At 59.0% G+C, this 24,249-nt stretch overlaps 10 protein-coding genes across 10 annotated transcripts; all 10 read right to left on the reverse strand.

Annotated features, from left to right (window-relative positions):
- Positions 1–465: 465 nt before the first annotated feature.
- Positions 466–1,950, reverse strand: LMXM_36_5640 (conserved hypothetical protein; the record flags this gene model as incomplete). Its single annotated transcript, XM_003874873.1, has 1 exon — positions 466–1,950. One exon carries the CDS (start codon positions 1,948–1,950, stop codon positions 466–468), a length of 1,485 nt encoding a protein of 494 aa, XP_003874922.1.
- A 744-nt stretch (positions 1,951–2,694) lies between these two features.
- LMXM_36_5650 (conserved hypothetical protein) lies at positions 2,695–3,684 on the reverse strand (the record flags this gene model as incomplete). Its single annotated transcript, XM_003874874.1, has 1 exon — positions 2,695–3,684. The coding sequence occupies one exon, from the start codon at positions 3,682–3,684 to the stop codon at positions 2,695–2,697; it is 990 nt and encodes a 329-aa protein (XP_003874923.1).
- An 817-nt stretch (positions 3,685–4,501) lies between these two features.
- LMXM_36_5660 (conserved hypothetical protein) lies at positions 4,502–6,655 on the reverse strand (the record flags this gene model as incomplete). Its single annotated transcript, XM_003874875.1, has 1 exon — positions 4,502–6,655. One exon carries the CDS (start codon positions 6,653–6,655, stop codon positions 4,502–4,504), a length of 2,154 nt encoding a protein of 717 aa, XP_003874924.1.
- A 1,153-nt stretch (positions 6,656–7,808) lies between these two features.
- Positions 7,809–9,902, reverse strand: LMXM_36_5670 (putative RNA helicase; the record flags this gene model as incomplete). Its single annotated transcript, XM_003874876.1, has 1 exon — positions 7,809–9,902. One exon carries the CDS (start codon positions 9,900–9,902, stop codon positions 7,809–7,811), a length of 2,094 nt encoding a protein of 697 aa, XP_003874925.1.
- Positions 9,903–10,703: 801 nt separating this feature from the next.
- Positions 10,704–11,420, reverse strand: LMXM_36_5680 (conserved hypothetical protein; the record flags this gene model as incomplete). The annotated part of the gene is made up of 1 exon (XM_003874877.1): positions 10,704–11,420. The coding sequence occupies one exon, from the start codon at positions 11,418–11,420 to the stop codon at positions 10,704–10,706; it is 717 nt and encodes a 238-aa protein (XP_003874926.1).
- A 511-nt stretch (positions 11,421–11,931) lies between these two features.
- Positions 11,932–12,900, reverse strand: LMXM_36_5690 (conserved hypothetical protein; the record flags this gene model as incomplete). The annotated part of the gene is made up of 1 exon (XM_003874878.1): positions 11,932–12,900. The coding sequence occupies one exon, from the start codon at positions 12,898–12,900 to the stop codon at positions 11,932–11,934; it is 969 nt and encodes a 322-aa protein (XP_003874927.1).
- A 1,549-nt stretch (positions 12,901–14,449) lies between these two features.
- On the reverse strand, positions 14,450–16,831 carry LMXM_36_5700 (conserved hypothetical protein; the record flags this gene model as incomplete). The annotated part of the gene is made up of 1 exon (XM_003874879.1): positions 14,450–16,831. The coding sequence occupies one exon, from the start codon at positions 16,829–16,831 to the stop codon at positions 14,450–14,452; it is 2,382 nt and encodes a 793-aa protein (XP_003874928.1).
- Positions 16,832–19,000: 2,169 nt separating this feature from the next.
- On the reverse strand, positions 19,001–19,798 carry LMXM_36_5710 (conserved hypothetical protein; the record flags this gene model as incomplete). Its single annotated transcript, XM_003874880.1, has 1 exon — positions 19,001–19,798. One exon carries the CDS (start codon positions 19,796–19,798, stop codon positions 19,001–19,003), a length of 798 nt encoding a protein of 265 aa, XP_003874929.1.
- A 1,119-nt stretch (positions 19,799–20,917) lies between these two features.
- Positions 20,918–21,184, reverse strand: LMXM_36_5720 (phosphoprotein lepp12; the record flags this gene model as incomplete). Its single annotated transcript, XM_003874881.1, has 1 exon — positions 20,918–21,184. The coding sequence occupies one exon, from the start codon at positions 21,182–21,184 to the stop codon at positions 20,918–20,920; it is 267 nt and encodes an 88-aa protein (XP_003874930.1).
- A 630-nt stretch (positions 21,185–21,814) lies between these two features.
- On the reverse strand, positions 21,815–23,827 carry LMXM_36_5730 (conserved hypothetical protein; the record flags this gene model as incomplete). Its single annotated transcript, XM_003874882.1, has 1 exon — positions 21,815–23,827. The coding sequence occupies one exon, from the start codon at positions 23,825–23,827 to the stop codon at positions 21,815–21,817; it is 2,013 nt and encodes a 670-aa protein (XP_003874931.1).
- Between the last annotated feature and the right edge of the window lie 422 nt (positions 23,828–24,249).

Here is a 24,249-nt window from a genome sequence, read left to right on the forward strand (position 1 = left end):
CCCTTTCGTTTCTCTATACTTCTCGACCCCCTGAAGACGGTGGAAGGGGGAGGGGACGCACCCCTCAGTGCGTGGTGGCATCACACACAGTCCAGAACCCCTCCCCCCACCCCACCACCACCACTCGGCGTGGGGAAGCCGGAGTGCCACCTCGAGGCGGATGCACCCCGTGGCGACCTGGCATGATGGGAGGAGCGGCGGCGGGGAAAGGAAGGAGGGGGGGGGTGCCGAGTGGCGCTGAACTCATGGACCGTGGCAGCGAACGGACACCTTGAACAAAGAAGAGCACACGCTTTTTTTTTAAAGGGCGCATCACACATGGGTGCCCTACTCTGCAGAACACACCAACACGCACGCACACACAGACAGACACGTACAGAGCGGTGAGGCACATGTGGGGCGGAATGGCACGGGAGGCGCGCGCCATGTCTAGGGCTGGTATGGCTGCCTTCATGGATGACCGGCTCACTTGCGGTGATGGCGACGCCGCCGCAGCTCTCCGTCGTCGGTATGATGCCTGTGGTGGCGCTTTTCGTGCTTCGACTTCCGCACAAGAATGTTCTCGTCGTCGTCGTGACGCGAACGGCGTCTCGACGAGTCATGGACGGCGTCGGAAGGGAGGGAGGCACCAATCAGATCGCGCAGTTCTTCGATGCTCGCCGGGTTGGCAAAGGATGACGGCAGTGGCCCTGCGGCGCCGGAGGACGACGGCGGTGGCGGAGCGGGCGATACACTAAGCGAGGTCTTGGCGCTCGCCTCTGCGGCAGTTTCTCGAGCCACCTTGAGTTGCTCCATGGCAAGGTTATACTGATCCCGCTCAGCAACGGTGCGGTACAGCGGAACCGTGCTAAGTGCTCGCGCGTCTGCCAACGCGGCTGTCGCAGGACGATTTCCAGCACTGTTGCTGCTGTATACCCCGTATCGATACGAGATGGCCTTGAGAAGACGCTCGCTCACCCCAAACGCCGTGGACCACTTGTTGGGTAGAGTGAGGTCGGGCGGACACGATTGCTGTATGGCGTAGATGGCGAGCGCGTCGGCAGGAACAGCGAGGAGCCGGCGGCATCGCGGGAGGTCGTTCACGACCTGCACCGCACGTATCATCCACTGCGTGAGAGCCGCAGGCGGTCGTGCGGCTTTTGCTGCGGCGGTGACGCTTGGACGAGTCGTGCCGTTCGCGCCAGCACTAGGGTCACCCCTAACGGCGCCGATGGCGCTCTGCGCGTCGTCACGGGCAGGCTCTACCAAGATATTCAAGTACAGTAGCACGTACTTGTAGGGGCTCTCGACAAACGTCTGAAAGCCAAGCTGGTGCAGGACAACCTCCTCTGCCTCTACCACGCAAGCCTTGAAATCTTCATAACGGGGAGGAGAGGGCTTGGACTGCTCATTCACAGGTGTTCCGCTGCGGCGTAGGCTCAGTCGCATGCAGATGTTCACCACGGCGCGAATGCGCGTTGACGGGTCCTCCATTTTGGTAGCAATAAGCAGGCATGCCGCCACGAGATACATGATGTCTTCATGGTCCGACAGGTGATGAATGCAGTAGTCGAGTGGGGCGTGCAGGTCGACCAAAGGAACGAGACCGGTACGCATCTTGAGCTGCACGTGGTTCGGCACGAGATACTCGACGCCGGCAGGGTACGCAGGCTTGCTCGCAGCATCACATGTCTTCTCCGTCATAGATGGACTGCCGTTCGGCGATGAGGCAGCCAGCAACTCGAGTTGGGCGCGCTTCAGATCCTCGTTGAGACCATTTCGATAAGCGGGCATGTCGAGTGCGCTGATGTACTGAGAGCGGAAGTGCGTCTCGACGGACGCCTCGAAGCGCTGAAAGAGAATCGAGGCGCGGTAAATTGTGGAGGGTGTCGTTCGCAGAAGAAGCCCCGCTGTACGGATCAAATCCACGCCATAGGCGGTGTATGCATCCCGCGCCGCAGCATCCGTCATGGTGACTGGGACGATATAAGAGCGGTCACCTGAACACCTTGACGAGAATACAGACAGCAACGCGAAAACGAGTGTGTTGGTGACAGTATCCGTACACCTGCGCAAAAGGGAAGAAGTGTGCGTGTTTCTGGGGAGTGAGCGCGCGTTGCTACAACTCCGCTGCAATATATATATCCCTCCAAGAGGCAGGGGCCTTCGAGTAGGATGTGTCTGCCTTCCCATAGCAGATAGATCATGGAAACCGTGAGTGATCACCGGCACGCGACGGTAAGGAGAGCGAGAGAGAAGACAATGAGAATTCGGTGTGTGTGTACGTATAGGAGAGAAAGGAGGGGGTAAGGAGACCATTGGAGGGCGCACAGACGACAGATGCGGAGTAACAGACGCCCGTCGTCTTCCCAGCCCCTGCACCGCCGTTGTGAAGGCTGCCTCTCCTGAAGACAAACGCAAACGTCAGGGGATCTACGTGTCCTTCATCGGGTCGACGTGCTGTTCTTGCAGACTGCTCCACATGATGCACAGGTTGAATGTGGAGGGAGAGTAGAGTGCCTTTTCCGGGTGGGTTCATGTGTGTCCTCTCCTTCTGTTTAGCAACTGTAGCCGAGCACAACATACCCCCATGTGCGCACGCTCACACATGCAAGGCTCTACTTCGGTCGAGGAAAGAGATGATAACACGTGTTGCGAATGAGCTCACTGGTACGCTCCATGATGCAGACGTGCACGCACATGTTCCTATGTGCCTCAGAGATCATCGGCGTCGCTCGGAGCACTTGGCCGGCGCTGCCGCTGCTGTTGCTGTTGTTTGCGATCCTCGCCACGCATGTAGTCCTGCAGCGTGGAGAACTCATCGTCTGTGAGGTCGAAGGCGGTGGGATCGACCGCCTGCAAATCCTCCTTGTTCCCCGTCACAAAGGCTTCCTTCATTCGACGGATCTCGTCCCGCGAGAAGACGTCGGCGGACTGGCCCTGCTCACGTGTCAGGCGATGCAGCATCGTCTCCATCTCTCGCTCCTCCGTCTCGATCTCTTGTGGCCTGTCCGCGTCGATCGACTCTCGCAGCTCCGCGTCTTTCATGAGGGTCACGTCCAGCTTGCGCGCAAAGGTCGCGTGATTCTCGCAGTGCGGGGATGGAGCGCAGAAACTGTCGAAGACGGCGTCGCGGTGCGCCGCATCGCTGATGTTACGACCAGCATTCGCTTCCTTTACAAGGCGGCTGGAGAAGCCGTCCATGTAGCCGCTGTCCATCCACTCCTCACAAAGCACCGCTACGGTTTCGCAAATTCGGCCGCACTTGCTGTAGTAGTCCACCACCCCCACGCTCATGTGATAGCGTGGCGTTGCAGCAGCGGGCCTGTCCGCGTCTCTCCTTGAAGGTGCCACCTCTTCCACTTGCAGAGCCACTTGGCGAATCCACTGGCCCTGGTCCTTGAAAGGAATACACATATTCTCTACCTCCTCCAGCACGTCGTCCTCGCGCACCTGCAGCCGTTTCCTCTGCCGCTCCTCGCGTTTCGCCTCTACTTGGTAGAGGGCGTTCACGACAATGAAGGAGCACACGTCGCAGCGCAAAGCATTCTGCACTATGGGGGGATAGGGGGTGTTCAGCGGCAGCTGTTTCCGGGCACTCGCGCACCCAACCACAGCGACCACCACGCATACTAGTAGCAGCAGCGCTGTCGTAACGAGCGGCCGCGTCGGAGCGACATGGGATGAAGGACTGCAACACGGCATCCGAAGGGTGTGCTTTGCGTATATGTTTTACGAACTGCAGGAGTGCTGAGGTGCTGCTGCTGCTGGTGGTGGTGGTGGCGGCCAATGTCCGCAGAGAGGAGGAGGGGGGTGGGGAAAGGCGAGGGTAAGTGAGCCCCACAAAGGGTGCAAGTGATTTCCTCCAATGGATGGCGGATGGTGCACGGGAGAGAGAGACAATGCAATGATAATGAAAAGAAACAAAGAGAGATGCAGTGTGATACGATAAAGTGCAGCGCAAGCCGCTGCTTGCCGGTGGCGCATGCAGCGAAACCAGAAAAAAAGGCGAGTCGAAGGGGACAGGGCCACAGTCATCGCCTTGTCGATCTGTCAAGACCGATTATGACGCGTCCTTTCCCCTCCTTGACATGCCTGCGTTTTTTTCTTGATTGCTGCTTCCACGCACGTGATCGGCACAACTCCTCCACCTGAACCGGCACAGCTGCCCTTCCATATGGGCAAACTGTCGCTCGGCGTTCCCGCGTTCCTCTTCATGGAATGAATTATTCATTCGGTTCTGTGTTCTTCGTTCCCCCGCCCACGGACTTGAGTCGGGGTTGCACGAGCATGCGTGCGTAAACGTGGGTGTGCTCCACGATTTGAAACAGCGGGGTACCCTTTGGCGGATTCGGTAAGGGTCGCGCACAGCACGCCAGCTAACGGGTCCAGGCGGCGACGGTATTCGATTCGTCTGCCAGCTCATCTGGTGTAGGTGATGTGACAAGGAAAACGAGGCGGTAGCCGACTCTCTGCATCCATCAACGCACAACGCGCCTCAACCTAAAGAGACCCCGCACGATTACACCCTCTTGGCAAAGACTTCGCGCGCGCGCCGCTCCAGCTCTGCCTGCTTGCGCTTGCTCTGCTCTGCGGGGGTGAGGGACACCTCTTCGGCGCCATCGTCCGTTGTCTTAGCATCGGGCACTGGGGCCTCGTACTGACTCGCGAGCCTTTGCAGGTTTCGCACGTGCTGCTTTTTCCGCTCCTGCGCGACCGGATCGTCGTCTTCCTCGTACATGAAGCAGAACACGAGGGTGCGTAGCCAGTCCGGCGTGTTTTCCCGCAGAGCCAGCTCGGTGGCCTTGGCGTGAAAGCGGCGGCGGAGCGGCTCCAGATGAGTCAGGAAGACATCCTCAAGGGCACAGAGGCGGCTCAAGGTGGGCAGACTACTGTCCATCTTCACCTCTTTGCGCACCATGTTCACGAATCGGTTCGTGCTGTACGGATTGTCTTCGAACCTCAGCAAAGTCAGAGCCGACGCCTCGCTCGGTTTCCTTGACCCCTTCCCTATCACCTCATCTGGGTCCGCGCCGTTGAAGAGCAGCTGCAGCTCCTCCTCTACTGCTGTCCGTCGGCTCGGTGACAGCTTCGACGTCAGCAGCCCCCACGTCTTTGCGTTTTCGATGTCCTCCTCGCGGAGTTGCTGTGCCTGATGCTCCACAAGCTTGCCAAGAACCTTTGCGGCCCCCGGTGCCAAGTCCATGGCGTGGTCGCCAAAGCCGCAGCACACAAAGCAGTTGAAGGAGCTGCCGTTGCGGTCGACGATAGGAACACCGTCAGGGGTGAAGGCTCGGACGTACTCGCGCACACGGACGACGTTGCTGCCGCACCCGGCCCCGGCTGACGTAGAAGACGAGCTGAGAGGGACCGACCAGCCGCACTTGACTCGCAAATACGACTCCAGTCGATGGAGCTGCCGCGACACCAGTGCGTGGGTTTTGGTTTTGAAGGTGCTGTCCAGGGAGAGCAGCCCTTGCAGCACAACGTCCTGCGGTGTTGGCAGCACCTTTGACTGCATCATGGAGGCGACGGCCGATGACCTGCTGGGGGGCCCGCCGTCACGATTTTCGGAGAACATGAGGCTACTGGGCCACGTGTAGCCATAGAGACTGCAGTGACTGCTGAGTAGCGCCAGTGTGCCTGGGGCAGGTCGCGCAAGGAAGTCTGTCACACCATCGTGGCTGGACGGGGCATATACCTCCGGGGAAGACGAAGTCGCTGCGGCGGCTGTGGATCGGTGCGGCTTGCACTGAAAGAGAGACCAAATTGCATCTTTGAGGGCACCGCTCGGTTGCTGCACCACCGCCGAGAGCCCGCTGAGACCCAGCACCGGGAGGCGAGAGTTCGGTAGGGTCATGGTGCCCGTGCTAGCGCCCGCTGCAAGGACCACCACATCGTACCCTTCGCTGGCAAAAAGACGCTGCTCGGGGTGCAAAGGATCGGGCTTCGACACGCGAATGCTCCTGGTGGATTCGACGTCGTACTTCAGGTAGGTGACGGCGTCCTCGAGGCGCTCACCAAGGGCAAACTGTACGTCGTAGTCTCGCCTGCACACCTCTGCCAACGCTCGGGTCCAGCCAACGGGGTCGACCATCAGAGGCTCCCCGTGCGCTGTCACGGCGGCCTCTTTCCGCTCGTTGAGAACCGTTACCGGCCCCGCGAACACGTGCTGATGCAGGTGCGGGTACTTGCTCACGAGTTCGCACACGACCGAGTGACTGACACAAGATAGGTTGTTTGTGTAGGTCATCACCTCGGAGTCGGAGAAGCAGGACCGAAGCCGACCCCACATCCAGCGGTACACCACTGGGTTGAGCAGCGTGTTAAAGAGGTGTTCCCGGGCGATCAAATCCGGGCAGGCGGTAGGGAACAGCATGCCACGCAGCACTTCTGTGCGGAATGCCGTCCGAGCCAGTGACGGCTCGATCAGTCCGACGCCCACAAAAGGAAGGGAGAACCTGGTCTCGCCTCCCGCGATATCGCCGCGACGTTCAAAGACAGTCACCTTGAAACCTAGTTTGGCGAGCTCGTAGGCGACATGTACACCGGCCACACCAGCACCAACGACCGCGGCGCTTGGGGCAACCAGCGATAATCGCTCCGTCGGGTTTGAGGGAGGTGAGTCGCTGGCCGACGTAACCACCGGTGGCATCCGAGACCCGCGCTGTCCCATGACGCTCCTCGCGACGGGGAGGGAAGAAGTGCAAAATACGGAAACCAGAATAAGGCGAGAGGGTCAGCCCGCACGGAGAGCCTGCGGTTCGTCGGAGCAACGTTGGCCAAGTCGGGACAAAGTTCAACAGGAAGCCACGATGAAGAGAGAAGGGAGCTCCGAGGACACGCACATCACCAGAAAGACATCAATGAAGGGCACTTCGCTGGCGTGAGCAACGCAGCGCTTTCTTTTTTTTCTCCACAGTCGCGGCTATGCAGCCACACAGGCCGCACAGGTGCAGATCAAGCGCCGCACAGAGGCTTCAAGAACCTGCGCAACGGAACCTTGCCAGCGGTGATGACTTTTTCTCCAAGAGCAGTGGGGAACTACCCTGCCCGGTGAGGATTGGGACCGTACAAGGCACGTGCGCAGAGGTGCGGCGGAAAAGGGGGAAAGGAAAGGGAAACGCAGAGGAGACGCAGATCGCGACAAGGAGACGAGACGTGCATGGATGACACTACCTGAGCCTGGATGGGATTCGAGGGTTGCAGACAATGATGGTGATCGGCCCGCCACCGCGCTCAACGAGCTTTACAGCTCTCTCACGTACACATACAGACACACATACACAAGAGATGCCATGACCGCGTCACGGTCTCCGTGGGTGTCACGTGACACACAACGCCAGAAAAAGGACTATGGACGCTCTATTTTAGCGACTGCGCCAACGCTTCTGCCCTCAACTTGTTTTTCTTATGCCCGTTGTTTGGATGGGTGCACACTGCGTACTTGAGGTGACCTCTTTCTTCTCCCTGCTCGCCTTCTCCCTGCGCTATGCTCACCCTCCAACGACGACAGGGTGTGAGGGAGGGGGGGGGTGCCGAGTGGCGCTGAACTCATGGACGGTGGCAACGAACGGACACCTTGAGCAATGACGATGTTTTCTGCGAGTGTGTTAGACGCGTGTTAATCGAAACAAACAAACAAACATGGAGGAACAACACGAGCAGAGCACAGCCACAGATGCGCACATGCAGTGCGTGCATGCCGCACCTTTGCGACGCAGACGCTGACAAACATGCAACATGGCTTTCAAGACCTTGTTGACGTTTGCCCCCACGGATCGCGTGCGGGCGCATATTTCGTGTGTTCCAGACCCCCCGAGCGTGCGTTACGAGGCTGCTCTTAGAAAGTCTGGCGCGGCGTCCTGCAGCCACTCCTCCTGCACCACCGACACGTCCTTCATGTACCGCTTCGTGGTACGCACGACGCTGTTAAAGATCACCAGCGCAGGTTTCCTGCGATGGGTAAAGAGGACGCTGGAGGGGTGGATGTGCACCGGCAGCTGCCCCACGATGGTCTGGTATATGCCGAGTTTTGCGTTGTAAAAGGCTGCGTTCAGGAAGTAGCCGAAGCAGAGAGCACGACGGAGCAGTTCTGCATCAAGCAGCTTCCTCGTGCGCTCGGTTGCCCCGTTAGACGCCCCACCACCACCGTGCCGCAGCTCTTCGTAGCGCTCCAGCAGATCGTTGGTGTCATCACCGCTTTCGGCGCGGGGGCGCTTGTGCGGCAGAGTGGAGGAGTCACCACCATTGCCCACTCGGAGGTACCGCAGAGACGCGGGGATAATCTTGGCGAGTAGCTCGCTGTCGCTCTTCTCTTCCAAAATGCTCTGCAGCTGCGTAATGATGTCCTCGACCTTCAGCATCTGCCGGTGGCTCATGGCGTTGGATTCACACCATGCCTTGCGCTGGCCCCGCGGGGAGCGGCAGTACGCCTGGTAGATGCTGAGGAGCGTCGCGTGATCGCCAGCGGACTTGGCAAAGGCGGCACGGCAGCGGTCAGCAACCTCCTTGAACTCGCGCGAGGTGAGAAAGAGGTTGTCAGTGCTAGCCATGGCAATCACGATAACAGCCTCACGGGCGACGCCGAGGGCCTTGGCGGCCAAGAGAACCATCGCTGGCATCGGCTCAATCGGAAAGTCCGTCAAGCGGTCGCCCAGGGCCGTGATGTGGCCCGCCTTGTCGAGGGCTTGTAACAGCATCAGCGTCTCCTCCGCCTTCGCCACGGCGCGCGGGCGAGGCATGTCCATGAACTCGAACGCGAGGATATTGTGGATGTGGAGGCTTTTCATTTGAAGCACAACGCTGAGCAGACTACTTCGGCGTATTTCTGGAATTGTGTTCTCGCTCAGGTTCTCAAACGCGTTCGCGGTGTAGAGGCGGTAGCACTTGCCGGCTGCCACGCGACCGGCGCGCCCCGTGCGCTGCGTGGCCTGCGCGCGGCTAATGTCCACCTCTGTCAGCATCTCCATCCCGGAATGGCTATTGTAGTACTTTGCCTTCACCACGCCGCTGTCCACGACGTAGCGGATACCCTCCACCGTGATGGATGTCTCAGCGATGTTGGTGGCGAGGATCACCTTGCGCTGCTCGTTCATGTTTGGCTCAAAGACAAGCAGTTGCTGCTCGTACGGCATCGCAGCGTACAGGGTCAGAACTGAGAAGTCAGGCACGTCGTTGGGCAGCAGCTTCATGCGCTCCAGCAAGATGCGCTTCGCGTCCTCGACTTCTTCCTGACCCGTCAGGAAACACAGAACATCGCCGGCCGGCTCCGTCTGGTGGATCAGCAGGATGGTGCTAATGGCTGCCTCGACATAGTCCGCCTGCGGCTCCACCGTGTGCATGATGGTCACCGGAAACATACGGCCGTGCACGACGCCAATTGGGGCATCCCACCAAAACTTCGAAAAGTGCTCCGCGTTCAGCGTAGCGGACATGACCACAATCTTCAGCGAGTCGTCGCGCTGACGTGCGATCGACTTCAGCAGGCCAAAGAGCACGTCTCCGTGCAACGTGCGCTCATGGGCCTCGTCGAGGATGATGCAGCCATACTTGGACAGCACAGGGTCAGCCTGAATCTCACGCAGCAGAATACCGTCCGTGAGAAATTTGATGCGTGTGGCGTTGGTGCATGTGTCATCGAAGCGAACAGCGTAGGCCACTTCGCCGCCGACGTTCCCGCCGCGTTGCCGGGCGACGTGCCGTGCGATGCTGACGGCCGCGACACGGCGCGGCTGCGTGCACCCTACGATGCCAGCACCAGGACGCTTACTCAGGATATCGTCCCAAACGTACTGCGGAATCTGCGTCGTCTTGCCCGATCCGGTCTCGCCAACGACAATCACGGCTTGGTTCTTGCGAATCATGCGCACAATGGAGGCCCGTGCTTCGGTCACGGGGAGTTCTGGGCTGCTGCTCGCCATCATGTACTCGAGCTCAGGAAGAAGGGTGTGCTCTGCTCGTTGCCAAACAAACAAACAGACTGCACATAAACGCGAGCGTCGCCGGTGCGTTTTAGTGATGTTCTCCGTGACGAGGAAACAGGGTGATTGGGTTTGGTGGAGACAAGTGATGGCACGAGGACGCGAGAGAGCGACTCACAGGGAGTCCGACGCAAGCGATACGGTGGCGCGCATGACAAGTCTACGAGGGCCGGCGGCTCAACAGAGCACTGCCGGATTCGTGGACTGTGGCCACCTACCGCAAGGGGGGACGGCGTTGGGGAAGGAGATGCAAAAAAAAAACCGATGATGCTGCCCAGCTATTTCATTTGCTTGTCTTTGCCTTCGTTGCCAGGAACATCATCCCTGGTTAGCGTACACGTTTAATTTGTAAGAAGCGACCGCGTCTCTGCGCCTCTCAACCCTCCCCTCCCCCAACCCCTCACCCCCGTGCACGCGTGCATACCTATGCAGAGAGAGAGCGGGAGGGCGAATGGGCCATGCACGGGTGCGAAAATGACAGGCAGACACACCGACGACGTTCGACGTAGACAACCAACCTGAAAATGGCGAGCCTTGCTCAGACTTCCGACCATCCGTGTGAGGGGGTCCGCGCGGACGTGAAACACGTGTGCGCCGGCACGCACTCAAACGTCCAGAGTACGACGGGCAACGCCGAGGTTCGCCGCAAGTGTATCCGCGTCATCGCCCCATACGTACACAAACCTCGCTTCCGGGGTGGCGTCTGTTTTTTTTGCTGCCCGACACGCCTCAGGTCAGACCTCAACCGCAGAGCGAGGCCAAATCCCCGCCAAAGAGATACTCCTCCGGTACAGAGTTGAAGAGCTGCTGGAATTGGTAGGAGCTGAATATGTAAAAGGGGATATCGATGGGCTGCAGTCGTGTCCACTCCGCTCGCGCCGCGTCGCCAATGGGCGTCTTGGCGCGCAGCGCCGTCGATAGTAGCTGGTGGCTCGGGTAGGTCGCTTCCGCCCACATTTCCGCGACGGCGAGCCCAGTCATGATGGGCATCGTGCGGCCGCGGAGAAAGCGTGGTAGCTTGTCATGGAACATCTTAAAGAAGACGTACACGGGCGGTGCCACAACGCAGGCAGGGGCCAGAAACAGCTGGTACTGGATGAACCGATACGAGGCCCAGAACCTCTTCTCTTCCTTGGTCGCCGGCAGCTCGTCCGACATGCAGATGTGGCGGCAGTTGTCCATCAAGATCTTCACGTTGCGCACTTTCTCGCGCGTGTGACGCTCGCTAGGGATCGGAAAGAGGGGAACGCGGTACCGTAGCCCATCCGTGCCGGACCAACTTCGCGTATCTGGGTCGTACACGCCAGGGTCGCTGTCCTCGGGTGCCGCCGCCTGAAAACTTGTCTGCGTTTGGCCAAGCACAACTTGAATGAAGTCCACCAAGAAGGCGGTTAAACCGCTGCACATGTCAAGAAGAGACGGCACATTGTTGCCGATGCCCGTGTTGTAGTGAGACATGTGGGACACGGAGAGGGAACTAAACAGGAGCAACAACACCAAAAAGGAGGCGCAACCGTACCTCACTCTGTTCTCCGTACCGGCGTGAATAAGCGGAGGCCGTGCGCTGCCGGTGGTGGTGCAGGGAGCGTCGCCGGAGCAGATGTGACGAGAACAGAAGATGTGTTGACACCGGTATGATGAAAAGATTGCATTTGACCGTGAAGGGAACGGAAAGAGAAGGGGCACACGCTCGCGGTGCTCACCCCTTCGTCTTGAGGCGGTACTCTCGACGGGTCGCAGTTCTTTGCTGTGGTGGGCCTGCCTGTTGACTTGTTGAGCATGCTCCTTCGCAAGTCCCTCCCGTTTCGCCGCATTCGTGTACCTGCACAGAGGGGTGCAAGAGAGCAGGAGTGTTTGGTTGCTTTGCGGCAGTGGCAGTTATAGGTGCGGTAGTTCGGGGGATATAATTCAGAACAAGCAAACAGTTCGACTGTGACACGAGGCCCAACCAAGAAACGGCAGTCGCGGGCTACTGATTCCATGACCGCGTTTCCGGGCGATGGGGGATGGCGAGCAAGTTGCGATGGATGTCGTCCTGCCGCATCGGTTTGTGAAAAATCTTTCGACTGCGAGGTCCGTAAAAGTATTCGAGGCGCTTCGTCGGCTCGAGTACCCACGGCTTGCCCTTGAAGCGATCTCGCAGCTCCCTCATCTGCTTCATTCGCAGGCCACTGTGAATCTCTGTGATGGACGGAGGCCTCAGCTGCGCCGTTGTCTCGAGAGGCCGCGCGGAGGCGCACGCCCGATCCAGGCGCTGCGCCATCACCTCCGCAACGTGCGTCATTTCTTCTCTCTTATCCACACAGCGCATCTCGTCACATATCTCGGCAGCACGCAGCACCATCGCCACGGCGTCGGGGTGTGAGTGCGAGCATCCCTGGGCAAACTGCGCGCAGCCCTCGACGTACTGCAGGAAGGTGTCCTGGTCTGGTTCTGGCAGTTCGTCAAAGACCTTTATCTGACCGGAGAGGCGCATCTCGCTGAAGCATTCGAGCGCCTTGAGCAGCATCTTGGCTTTGTCATATCCGCGATTGTTGTCCTTCACCTTCCACCGTTCCGTCATGAGCGCCACCAGCACGTTGAGCCGCTCCGCCGGTGGCAGGTCTTCGAGGCGGTTTGTGGACATGACATAAGCGTCGTTGTCGCTGTCGTCGCGCAAAACCGCAAAATTCTCCGTAGCCTCGCGCTCGTGGCCGACCTCGGAAACAAGCTCGTAGTTGTTGCCCGCCGTCAGCCACCAGTTACGCGCAAAGCGGTGGCAGTCCTTTACCAGACTCTTGTAGCGTGCGTGCGGGTACTGGTGCAAATTGCGGAGGCCGCGTCGTTGCACCATTAGGGACGAGCAAGCGCAAGACATGAGCGTCGAAGAGGGAAGCGATGCGCATGCGTGCAGCTGCGCCGCGGCAAATGTGCACGCTCCTGATAGCGATCGCTGCATCGCTAAGAGGCTACTCCGCTACGTGGTGCGAGAAGAGGGTGAAACCCCGAAAAAAAAACACCTGCAACTCAGCTGAGGCAAGAAACAAAGCGCGAGGGAGAGGGGAGGGGAGGGGGTGTCGAAAGAGGGCAGCGTTCACGCTGACTGACACGTGCGCGTGGGCGGACGCTACACCGCGCGATCACCACCCAAAACGCTGTCACACGCCCCCAGTCCAACAAGTGTGCTTTGCTACGCGTTTTTCAAGAATTCGCACAGCAGTGACCGGCACATCAGGGAAAGGATGAGGACAGCGTGGGAGTGATTAGGAAACACACACGTGGAAGCGCTGCTTCGCTTTCGAGTTTGGGTGTGACACAAGGTGCCTCTTCCTGTGGCGCCATGGTCTCTTGGGAACCGCAGTCGCACGCAGTCAAGACACACAAGACCCACGTGCACACAGCAATGTGTGCGATCACCCACGTTATCGGGCATTCAGCTATTTCTCAGCCTTTACGTTCGAGTGCGGATTCGAAGCAAGGAGTGGACGGGTGATATGCAGAAGAACACTGCGGATCGCCCATCCTGCGCAGTTGCTTGCTCTGAGCGGCAAGTTCCGTCGATCAGTGAACTGGACAAGTCCGCCGCAGAAGCACAGCGATACGCCTCCAACCGTCGCTATCCACTATCGGGAGAGGGTAAACACACGGAGCCGCACCGTCTATGTGCTTCACTAGAGATCTCTGTCCCCCTCCACTCACACACGCAGGAACGTCGCACACATCAACAAGGCGACCATAGAAGTCCGTGGCTATCCTTTTCGTTTTTTTCTTACACAACGTGCCCATCCCACCACGCACACGCCAGCAAAAAAAAAGTATACACGCCTCCGCAACCACAGTGCCACAGCCCTCTGGCCGCAACATCTCCCGGTCGCCGAGAACGAATCGCGCCATGCGTCCAACAGCATCTGCCCACCCCTTCCTCGGCTACGTGCTGCGCGGTCGGCGTCGGAGGGCTCTGCTCGAGGGCGGTGGCGGTGGCGTCCGCCCTGCGGGGTTACAGGGGGTGGGGGCCGGGCGCGTGCCGGATGAGCTCCGAGGAACAAGTCAGCCAGCCTCCGGTGAGAGCCCTTCCGAGCCCCGGCGACCTGGCCGTGCGCCATGCTTCTCCCTCCACGTTCGGGTCTGGAGGACTCGAGGGCGCTGATTCGGGGCTCTCCCTCGCCATGCTCCCGGCACACGTGCCCTCCACATCGGCGCACCGGGTCGGGCGCAGGAGACGCCGCATGCTCTGCGCACACATGCGCCGCGACGGGTGTTACGCTACCAGGGGTTGGCGGCAACAGGGGGCCAACTGACAAGCATGTGCCTGTGCACAGAGAACCGAGAGTGCGCTTACGTGTGGTATATCGCCGTCACGGTGGGTAGTCAGCTGGCTGTAACGGTGTGATGACCGCATGTCTCTACTGCACAGAACCAAAGCAGACCTGTCTGTCGACACCATGAATGATCACTGGGCCATGACGCCATGCAGAAATGATTGACCACCATCAGCACACGCATGTGCGTCAGGCATCAGCTGTGAACTTGCCCTTCTTCACGGCGCGCTGCAGAGAGCCCTTCGACCCCCCGGCCTTTGCCTTCGACGTCTTCTTCTTGTTGGCGTACGCCGGGACCCGCTCATTCCGCTCTGACTGGATTTGCTTCGTGACCGCCAAGCGATCTTTTGAGCGCTTCTCATGGTAGCGCTTGCCGTGGTACTCGTCGCGAGGTGCCCGTTGCTGCGGAGGTGAAGCTGCGCCGGCTGCGCTTGCAGCGGCCCGCCCTTGGTCCTCAACGGCCGCCAATGTCTCCGTGTCCAGCTGCCCTGGAGCATAGTCGTCAGCACCTCCACCACCACGACGACGCTCAAGTCCGCGTCGCACGCCACCGCCATTGTCGTCACCGACGCTGTCGGAGGCATCGTCGATAATGTCCCCGCCTGTGAGGTGAACATCTTGCTGACCGTCGTCCAGTTCATCTTCGTACATGATCTCGTTCAGCACGCGAATCTTCATCTTCATCTCCTCGTCAATGTCGAAGGCGTCCGATATGTAAGACTGAGGGTCATTCATGGTGATCTTGTACGCGGTCTCATCCTCCACTTCGTCATCGTTCGCACCGCCGTCGGTGTAGCCGGCGTCACCGTCCGAGTCCGTCAGCATCTCGTACAGATCACGACCCATAAGGCGATAGAGCGTGTCAGGCTCAAAGTTGTCGTCAAAATCGTTCAATGTCAAGTGCGCTGAGGCGTCGGTGCGAGTCGCTGGAGACTCTACTGTGCGAATGCTGGTAGCGGGGGCAGCAGCGTCATCGACCCCGGCCTCCTGTGCCGCCAGTGCTGCCGCCAGCTCCGCGTCGGACTGCCCAGACGCCGTCAAAGGCCCAACGAGGTGAGGTGGCAAGTTCTCCATACTTGCATCCATGATGAATTGCTCCACGTCGTTGCCGTAGAAGTTCAAGGCGGCGCGAACGCTAGCAGCGCTAAACTGCGGGAACACCTCCATGACCATGGCGACGAGAGGATCGTCGACAATGTCTGTCGCGGCGGGCGCTGGTGATGGGGACGACGATGCCGGAGCAGGGTCTACAGAGGCGGCGTCAGCGACGGCGCTGCCTGCCGGGAGGCCGGCCAGTGCGCTCGTCACAGTGTCCTCCGAGGCACCCAGCTTTGACGCCTCCTCGGTCGTCACGAGGTGACGCGCGAGAAGATCGTCGATGTGCACGCCCTGGCGCACGACCTCGAGCAGCAGGAGCTCGAAGAATCGCTGCCGGGAGCCGCGGACGCCCTCTGCAAAGTCGTTGCTGTCCGAAATGTCCTTTGTAAGCGTCAGCATTACCTGGCCAAGCGCCTTCTCGCCCGCGTCGTCAGCGAAGTGAGGTGGGGGGTACAAGAAGTGAATGAGGCCCAAGAGCGACCCGTTGCCGTACGCCTGCAGCGTTTCCTGAATAAAGCCACGCCCGTGCTGACGCAGGTACTCACGCAAGTGACTGTAAGTGCGATTGGTCAGCTGTGGAACGCAATAGACGTCCGCGTCCTGCCGCCGACGCGGCCCCTGTGTGGCGTAGGTGTGATACAAGAGCAAGGCTGACGATGTGTTAATCGCGGCATTCACAACAACGGAGTTCGCACGGCTCAGGATTGGCCGCCGCGGTGTGAGCTCATCGCAGACCATGATGAAGTGCTGCAGAACCGGCGAGAGGACGTCGACAATGACGCGCAGCGCCCGTAGTGTCCGCGGCAAGGGCATGTAGTCTGAGAGGAAGGGGGCGCACTGCACCACAGCCCAGAGCTGCTTAGTGATGCGGTACACCTGCTCAAAAGAGACGAGGATGTCGCCCGGCTGACGCTGGAAGCGGCCTCGCTGCAGCTCACGCGCGCACCGCCCGGCACATCGGTTGACGCCGTCCCACCACGTCGGCATAAACGTGTTGAGCGTGCAGAGGTAACCAGGGTTGAGAAGGATCAGGGAGGTGAGGGTGACGGAGGCGGCGGCGCCGCTGTGGCGGAGCAGCAGCAGCGACATGGGAAAGAGCACCTTCCACGGCAGGAGGACACCCAGCCGCGCTGCTAGGCTTGCCGGATCGACATGGCGGCGCAAGCACAGATCGGTGCCGGTCGCGATGCGAATGAGAATTTCAATGACGCGCTGCTCTCCGTTTGGCGCCACAGCCTTGCGCTGCGCCCTTGAATGAGAACTGTGGGCGTGGTCTACGACGGTGATCACGTTCACCAACACCACCGGCAGGCGGTCGTGGTTCGCCACGACGATCCAGAAGGTGATATCATCTGCCTCAGCTAGTAGCTCAATACCGGCCCACAGTTTTTCAGAGAGGTCGACGGAGCTGAAGAAGGTGCTGCAGACCGCACCGCCTGCATCTGGAAACGCGTCCTGCAGTGAAGAGGACATGTCGCTCGTCAACAGCCTGAATGGGAGGGGTGGGATCACACTGCGTCGTGCTTCTCTTGCCTCAAGCCAGAAGAGACAATCCTGCGAGGCCCCGTAAAATCGGTAACGCTCAATCAAGTCGAGTGGGGAACAGAGAGGTAGATGAACAGCGCAGCGGGAAGCGAGTTACAGTGCTAAGAAGAAGGGTAAAAAGTCATCACCGATAGAAACTGCGATGGGGTGGGGTGGGGGGATAAGCCGCAAAGGAGGCCGATGGCTGTCAGTGCTGCTTCTGCTGGTCACAAATCGAATGCAAGACATGAGCAAGCACACACTAACGCCGCTACTACTCTCTCCTCTGCCTACCACGAGCAAGAATTCTTTTTTTTTCGGTTTCTCGCGAGTTTCACTTAATCAGCGAAATGATGTGTCGGCTCAGGTATCCACAAAGCGAGAAAGAGTAGCGGTAGAAAAACGTTCGAGACGCATCGTCACGATACGTGTGGGACAGTGTTGATTGCAGGAGGAAGAACAGTACAATACGCAGACAACCGCGCGACCCTTGGCATCTGCGTAAGCAGAAATATCCGCCACTCAGTGCAGTCTCTCCCCCCTCCCACACACACCTCTGCTGCATCCGTGCCACAGTGGCGTCGGCGTTTCGGCTCATGGAGGAAGATGCTGTCACTCTGTGCTGCTGCTTTGGCAGAGGGATCGGCAGCTGCTGTAGCGCCGGCAACTGAAGGCGAGAGGGAATGAGCAGATGCAGCAGAGAAGCGTGAACGTACAACAAAGGAGAAGAGTATCGCGTCTGCGTGCTCCCGGTTCACTCACCGCACGAAACCGGCACGCCAGCTGCGCGCGCGGCTTGTGCTGCATCAGGTCTTGCGGACAATGCCGCTCAGCAAGAAGCCACCATTTGAGGTGGTGATGCGGCGGACACCTGTGGCGATGTGTGGGCCGACGCCCACGCCAAAAAGTGCCAAAGGACACGACGCACTCGGCCGCGGGGACGGCACGACACGACACACATGTTTCTGCGGCGGCGTGCCTGTCACGGCGCGCTCCCGGTGCGAGTCAGCAGGATGAAGGGCCTCACGCGATGCATCAGAGAACGCGCGGTGCCTCCCTCGCGACAACGGCGAGGAGAAACATGAAGGAGTGAGTTCTCCCTGGCAGGAGCAGTGGGTCGAGCTCCGCAACGGCGATGTGGTTGTTACGATCGGGGGTGGTGGTGTCACCTAGAAACAGGTTACACCCTCTTGGTGGCCATGATGGGAGTCGCATGCATGCTCCATCGTCGACGAACTCATCGGTGTGTCTCTAGAGGAAGGGAGGAAGAGGTTGTAATGTAATCCAGTCGCACTGATACGCGCACGGGAATGGTGCGCGAAGCGGAAATCGCGAAGTTTTTTTTTCTTACTGACATGCACACCATCGAGTGATGCGCGGGCGAAGGTGGTGTGGTGGTTTTAGCATCAAGCAACAGGAGAGAATCCAACGGACAAGAGATAAGATGGACGAGAGCACGCGGGGAGGAGGGGAGCGGGAGTGAAGGGCTCTTGCGCACATCAAGATGAATGCAGCAAGCGATATAAAAGCTAGAAAACCCTATCAACAGGGGTATACGTGAAGTGAGCATTTGAGAAAAAAAAAGTGGCGGCGAGGAGAGAGTGGCGCGCGACTGGCAGGCTCGTTTCATTGCGCAGTGTCCGCATGTTACCCCCATCTTGCGGCATACTGTGTCAAGAATACTGTAGATGAAGATCAGTGGTGGTGAGACGAGCATCACGAAACCAACTTTCTCCGCTCCAATGCTCGCCCCATCCCATGATCGCACACGCACCCACAGAAAACACAAGACATGGTCCGAAAATGTTCTTTCGGCGTTCCAGAGAAAGGAGAAGCAGACCCCACTTCGCACACGAAAAAGAAAAAAACGGCGAGTTCCGCCGCGGTGCTGACTACTAAAAAAATCAACCGTGGGTGACGGCAAACACGCCGACGTGCGAAAATGACAACGAACGCCTGAAGGACGGTGTGCGTCTTCTGGAGAGCGAGAAATGCGATGGGTGGCAGTGTAGCGCAGGTGAACCTTCGCACATGTTCTCCCAGAACGAACGTACGCTGAACATCGCCATTCTTCTTCGCGTGACGCGTCGGTGCCAATCACAAGCGCGCTGGCCGCCTCTACGCTTTCTTGCTCTCTTCCAACTTACGCACGTACTCCACAAAGTCGTCCATGGCGACCGGCCACGAGTCCTCGTCGTCGTACGCATCGTAGTTGTCGAATTGGGCAAACAGCAGTAGTTGCGTCCAGGTATCAAACGAGACCCCAGACTGCTCAACGGCAACCCTGCCTGATGTGCTCTCTGTCGCCTTCTCACCCAGGACTGTGATGAAGTCAAGCCACTGATTAATACGCGGAAAGCACACGTACGCGGTGAACTTGCGGCGCGCCTCCTCCGCCGTGAACGACACCGGCGATGCCGAAAAAAAACACGACCACAACTCCTTCGCGCTATCCACGCGATCAGAGGCGTCATTGCCTTTCAGGCACCAGTTGTACAGAAACTGGTAGAACTTGCTGCGCTTCTCCTCGTTATTGCGAATGGTGTTGTTGAGGTCGACGATTGCGCCATGGACGGCAGCGAATAAGGGGGCGTATGCGTTCTCCCTGGTGGGCGGGGCGGCGCTGCGGGGAAGCTTGCTAATGAGGCCTGCCATCCACGCCACGAAGTGCTTCTCCGATATTTTGTAAATGCGCTTCGCTGACTCGTCTACGGCGAAGGCCAAGAGATAGAGTGACAGGTCCTCGAGGTTCAAGCACGTCGCGGTGGCAAGCGACTCGAAGTGGCCAATTTCCAGAAAGCGCTCGACGTCCGCCACCGCCGGGGCGGGGATCTGCTTATAGATGTAATCAAAGGCCTCCTGCGCCACGTTCGTCTTGGGCGGATCACTGCCCTTGGAAACTGTTAAAAACCCCATCAGGGATCCCACGCAACGGCTACGCTAGACAGCGGGTTTGTGTGCCAACACCAAACGTCTACAAGCGGGCACGGCAGGCAACTCACAGTCACAGCAGAAGAGCAGGTAAAGCGGTCGGGGGTGAGGTAAGGTGCGGCAGCAGGGGGGGGGTGAGGCAAATATGGTGCGCGCAGACGGCACACACGCACTGACAAAGAGGCACAACAACACAAATAGGGCTGAGGAGTGAGGGACGCGCGCGAAGGGCTCCGGAGAGGACGATAGCCGGAGGGGTGGGGGTGGGGTGGGGTGCGTAGGGCGAGAAAAAAGCGGAGGAGAAAGTCAAACTCGCAGGCGACAGTCCCACAAACGTCACCACGCGCTAATGATGGTTGCTTCAGAGGGGTAGCCCTAAATCACATAGAGGCTGAAACACATACACACACGCACACAAACCAAGTGGGGCCTGAGTAGTCCATACGCCTGTGGAAAGCTCAGTGCAAGCAAAGGCGGGCCCTAGGCAGAGCGACGCACGCTCGAGCGCAGGCAATCAGTAAAGGGGTGTATAAAAACAACTGTAGTTAAGTACAGGGTGCTGTTCCTTCCTGACACCGCAGGCGACGCACGCGCACACACACAACGAGTAGGATGCCACATGTGAGGAGAAAAAAAAACGGTTTGGAGAACGAGGCAGAGGGGAGAGTGGGATGGATGTGTGCGTGTCCCAGGAGAGGTAACACACCTGCATAGGTGCAATCGCGCAATAACCCTGCAGCGCGCAGACGGGCAGGGATAACGTGAAGCATTTCAGAGGGCCGATCAGGAGACCCTAGCTGTCCCGGATGGTGGGGTCAGAGGAGGGAGAGGACGAGGTGTCGCGAGAGGCAACGTCTCCGAGACCCACCGCACCTCGTTTTGCTACTGTTGCGGTGGCCGTGGGAACATGGTCGATTATGAACTGCAGTGGCTTACAAAATTCATACGAGAGAGGAGGCAACACACACACACACACAAAACGCACGCACAGATAAACCACGAAAAAAAAGGCCAAAGCACACTTAGAGGCGCAGCAACGACGTGAGCGACGAAAAAAAAGGTTATTCGCCGCTGGTGGGCCGCAGGCGCTGAGCCCTTCACGTTTTACCGGTTTGTAATGTAGCGCATCCGCGCCGGGTCCGTTCGCTTGACACAGTCGCACACGGTATGGATGTTGCACTTGCGCTCCCCTGTCTTGATCCACTTTCCTCCCTTGCCTTGCCTCACCTCAAAGCTGACGTTGCGACAGCTCACCATCGTCAGGTCCCCGCGCTTGTGCTTTACCTTGCCTTTGCTAGTAAGCTTGCGCGGGCGATCCGCCATGGAAAGTTTGCGCTTCTGTTTTGGGGCCTTCTTGGTGCGCTTGCCCATTGTTGAGAGAGTGTGTGTGTTTTGTTCTTCCTCTTCTCCAGTGAGCCGTAGAGCCTGACTGGCGCCAGAGGAGTGCAGAGCACATGAAATTGCGCACGCAGGGGTTTCCATTATAAGAGGTGGCGAGATAGGAGAGAAAAGCAACTGGAGAGAGAGGCGGCGACATACACGTGTGCGAGCGCTTGGAGAGCAGCAGACGCTCAAGGGCGGCAGTCAGAGGACTCAATCTGTTCGTCGTGCTCGCTCCCTTCCGTTTTTTTTATGGGTTTGATCTTTTCTCTAGCCCCCATAACGTTCACTTCTCAAAGTACAAGAGACAAGTGAGTGCGTGTGTGTAGGGCATGCACGACTGAAAATATATTGAATAACGTTTTGTGTGTGTGCGTGTTTAGATGACAGAGTTTCGTCATTCCACGTTCAAATCTACATCTCCACAACAGATCAGCGCCAAGGTGCGAGGTGGTGGTGGTCGTGGGAGGGGAGGGGGGGGGTGAGCAACGTCTGTGTTCACGCATACCGACGACGTCGATGCATCTAGTGCGCGAAGCGCCTTTCGGTCGCCACGGAGAGAGAGGTCTCGTGCCTGCACTCCCCACTGAAGATACGCACACGCACACATGCAACGAGTCGTTAATGGGACGCGGCAAACTGCAGTAGTCGCATGGCTTCTGGCAGGTCGGTGCAGGGTTGCAGACACTCGCAACACTGGACCAGCTGCTCCGCTTGCATGTCGTATCGCCGTTCCCACAGGTTGGCAAGGAGCTGGCGGATGGCGTCGTGCTGGCACGGGCCTGTGCGGCCCATCTGCAGAAGGGCCTTCAGCGTCCGCATCAAGTCGTCCGCAGTCATGTCCACGCTGTGCGCCTCGACAGCGGCGCAGAGCGGCTCCAACCGGTGCGACTCCTCCCGCGACGCCGCTCCAAACGTCGCCGCCACGCGGGTCAACACCTCGGTCAACGCGGAGGGAGCATTCGGGACTGTAGTGCGGAGGTGCTGTGGTTTGATCTGCTCCGTCAGCTCCAGCACCCGCTCCTTCGGTACTGTCGACCACGTGCGCAACAACACCTCCACAGGATTCTCGTCTGACTCCAGCTGCGGCGCGCGGGGTATGCGCGGGTGGTCCTGAATACCACAGTACAGCAGCGCGTTCATGACGTAGGGACCCTCGTGCGGCTCCATATCCTTGAGCTTTTCCGCTGCGATGGAGATTGTTCGCTCGACCTTGGCTTGCCACTTATGACGGAGCTCCAGCGGCACTTGATCCGCCGGCACGCCGCCCAGGGCGTAAAGAAGTTTGCACCGTTCCGCTGTCGTGAGGCGGCCAATGCTGCGGCGGGTCTGCCGCGCTGTCATGAGTTTGTACTTGGGGTGCTGGATGCCAAGGCACGCAAGGCCGTGGCCCACATCGATATACCACTGCGGCGGAAGGGTGTATCCACTGTCGTTCAAAGGGTCGGAAAGAGCTCGGTGCGCGCGAGGCGACAATGCGTGCTGCCGCTTTCCATCACATCTTCCTGATTCCTCCAACGACTGAGAGGGGGATGAGGAGCCTTGGGGGCTGCGCCATTGCTTTTGGTGCGCGTGGGGGGCGCGCAGTGCGTGCAGGAAGACGCTATTCATGATTCTCGCCTCGCTCGGGGGTGGCTGCCGCAGCATGGCGAGGCCGAGAACGTGCTGCCGCACCGCCTCCGCGTTGCACTTCTCGGCTTCGATCAGACTCGAGAAGAACTTCTGATGAATGTGGCGGTGCTGCAGTGTGCCCAGATAAAAGATGACCTGACATAGCTGCTGACTGGACAGGATTGCATGCTGGGAGAAGAGGATGTCACAGCTACGATTGCACACCTCCGCGTCGTACAGCCCCGTCTGCGCCATCGTTGCGAGGCACATGCCAGCATCTGTGCGATTCAGCTCGAGCTTGCGCAGAGATGTCAAAAGGCCGCGCGCACCGACGCAGCGCTGCATCTTGGCTTCCATTCGGACCTTCGCCTTCGCGGGTAGCAGGCTGTTCTTGTCTGCGCCGACAGCGGGGAAGTGAAACCCCTTACCGTAGATCCGGCTGGTCGTCTCGAGGAGTGAGAGCACACTTAGCGTCGTTGGCCTTTCCTGCTCCAGAGACCACAACTGCATGGCATGATGATATACTGACAAGAGAAACGAGTCGAATTTGCGCACTGGCGCTGTCGGAGCCGCGGCCGTTGACGACCTTGACGCCAGTGACGCGCCGACATCCGAGTGCGATGGAAGCCCTGTCAACTCTAGTAGGCGGGCCTGGCAGTCGTCCAGCGCACTGGTGGAGCGAAGAAGCGAGCAGAGCTCGTTGAGGTTGATGCAACCGCCAAGGTGGCCGCCATCGGCGTACTTTGCCGTGAGGGCCGCGCAAAAGTCCAGCGCGTCCAATGCCGGCAGCACGTCCTCGTCCGGTGCAAAGCGCAGCACTGTCGCACACGACCGCAGCAGCTTCGGTACCAACATGGAAATCTGCGAGTTAACGCAGGACGGCAACTCGATCGCAGGCAGCTGCTCCCGCAGCAGTTGGATGCCTTCGTGAGCCAAAAGAAGCGGGGCGCCCCGTCGCTGGAGCAAGTCCACCTGTATTCGTGAGAGCTCAGCGCAAAGTCCAGCCAAGCTGACGCTGTGCATTATGATGACGTTGAACGCCCGACTGCGGGCTCGCCTACGGTGCCTACAAATAAAAATACAAGCGATAGGATGGTGGTGGTGTGTGTAAATCGATACGCTACGGCGCACGCTGTCGCCGTACTGCAGTCGCCGCGAGTCGCCGTGAGAAACGAAAGAGCAAAGAAACAAAAGAAAAACGTCCTTGACGACACGGACGCAGAGAGAGAGGGATAAGGGAAGGGGAGGAGTAGAACGAAGAAAGGCATAGGGATGCAAGGCAGGACAAGAGGAGGAGAGCCGCTCTGGGTGTTTGTGGCGCGCCCCAAAAAGGGAGAGGAGAAAAAAAAGTTAGCAGGGCAAGGTGGCAGCACCAGCTGGTGCGGTGGAGGAGGTCTATTCCACCTGCGCCTCAATATTGGGGGAAGGGGAGGGGGCCGCGCGCG

Source organism: Leishmania mexicana, chromosome 20, assembly GCF_000234665.1.
Source record: "Leishmania mexicana MHOM/GT/2001/U1103 complete genome, chromosome 20".
Taxonomy (NCBI): domain Eukaryota; phylum Euglenozoa; class Kinetoplastea; order Trypanosomatida; family Trypanosomatidae; genus Leishmania; species Leishmania mexicana.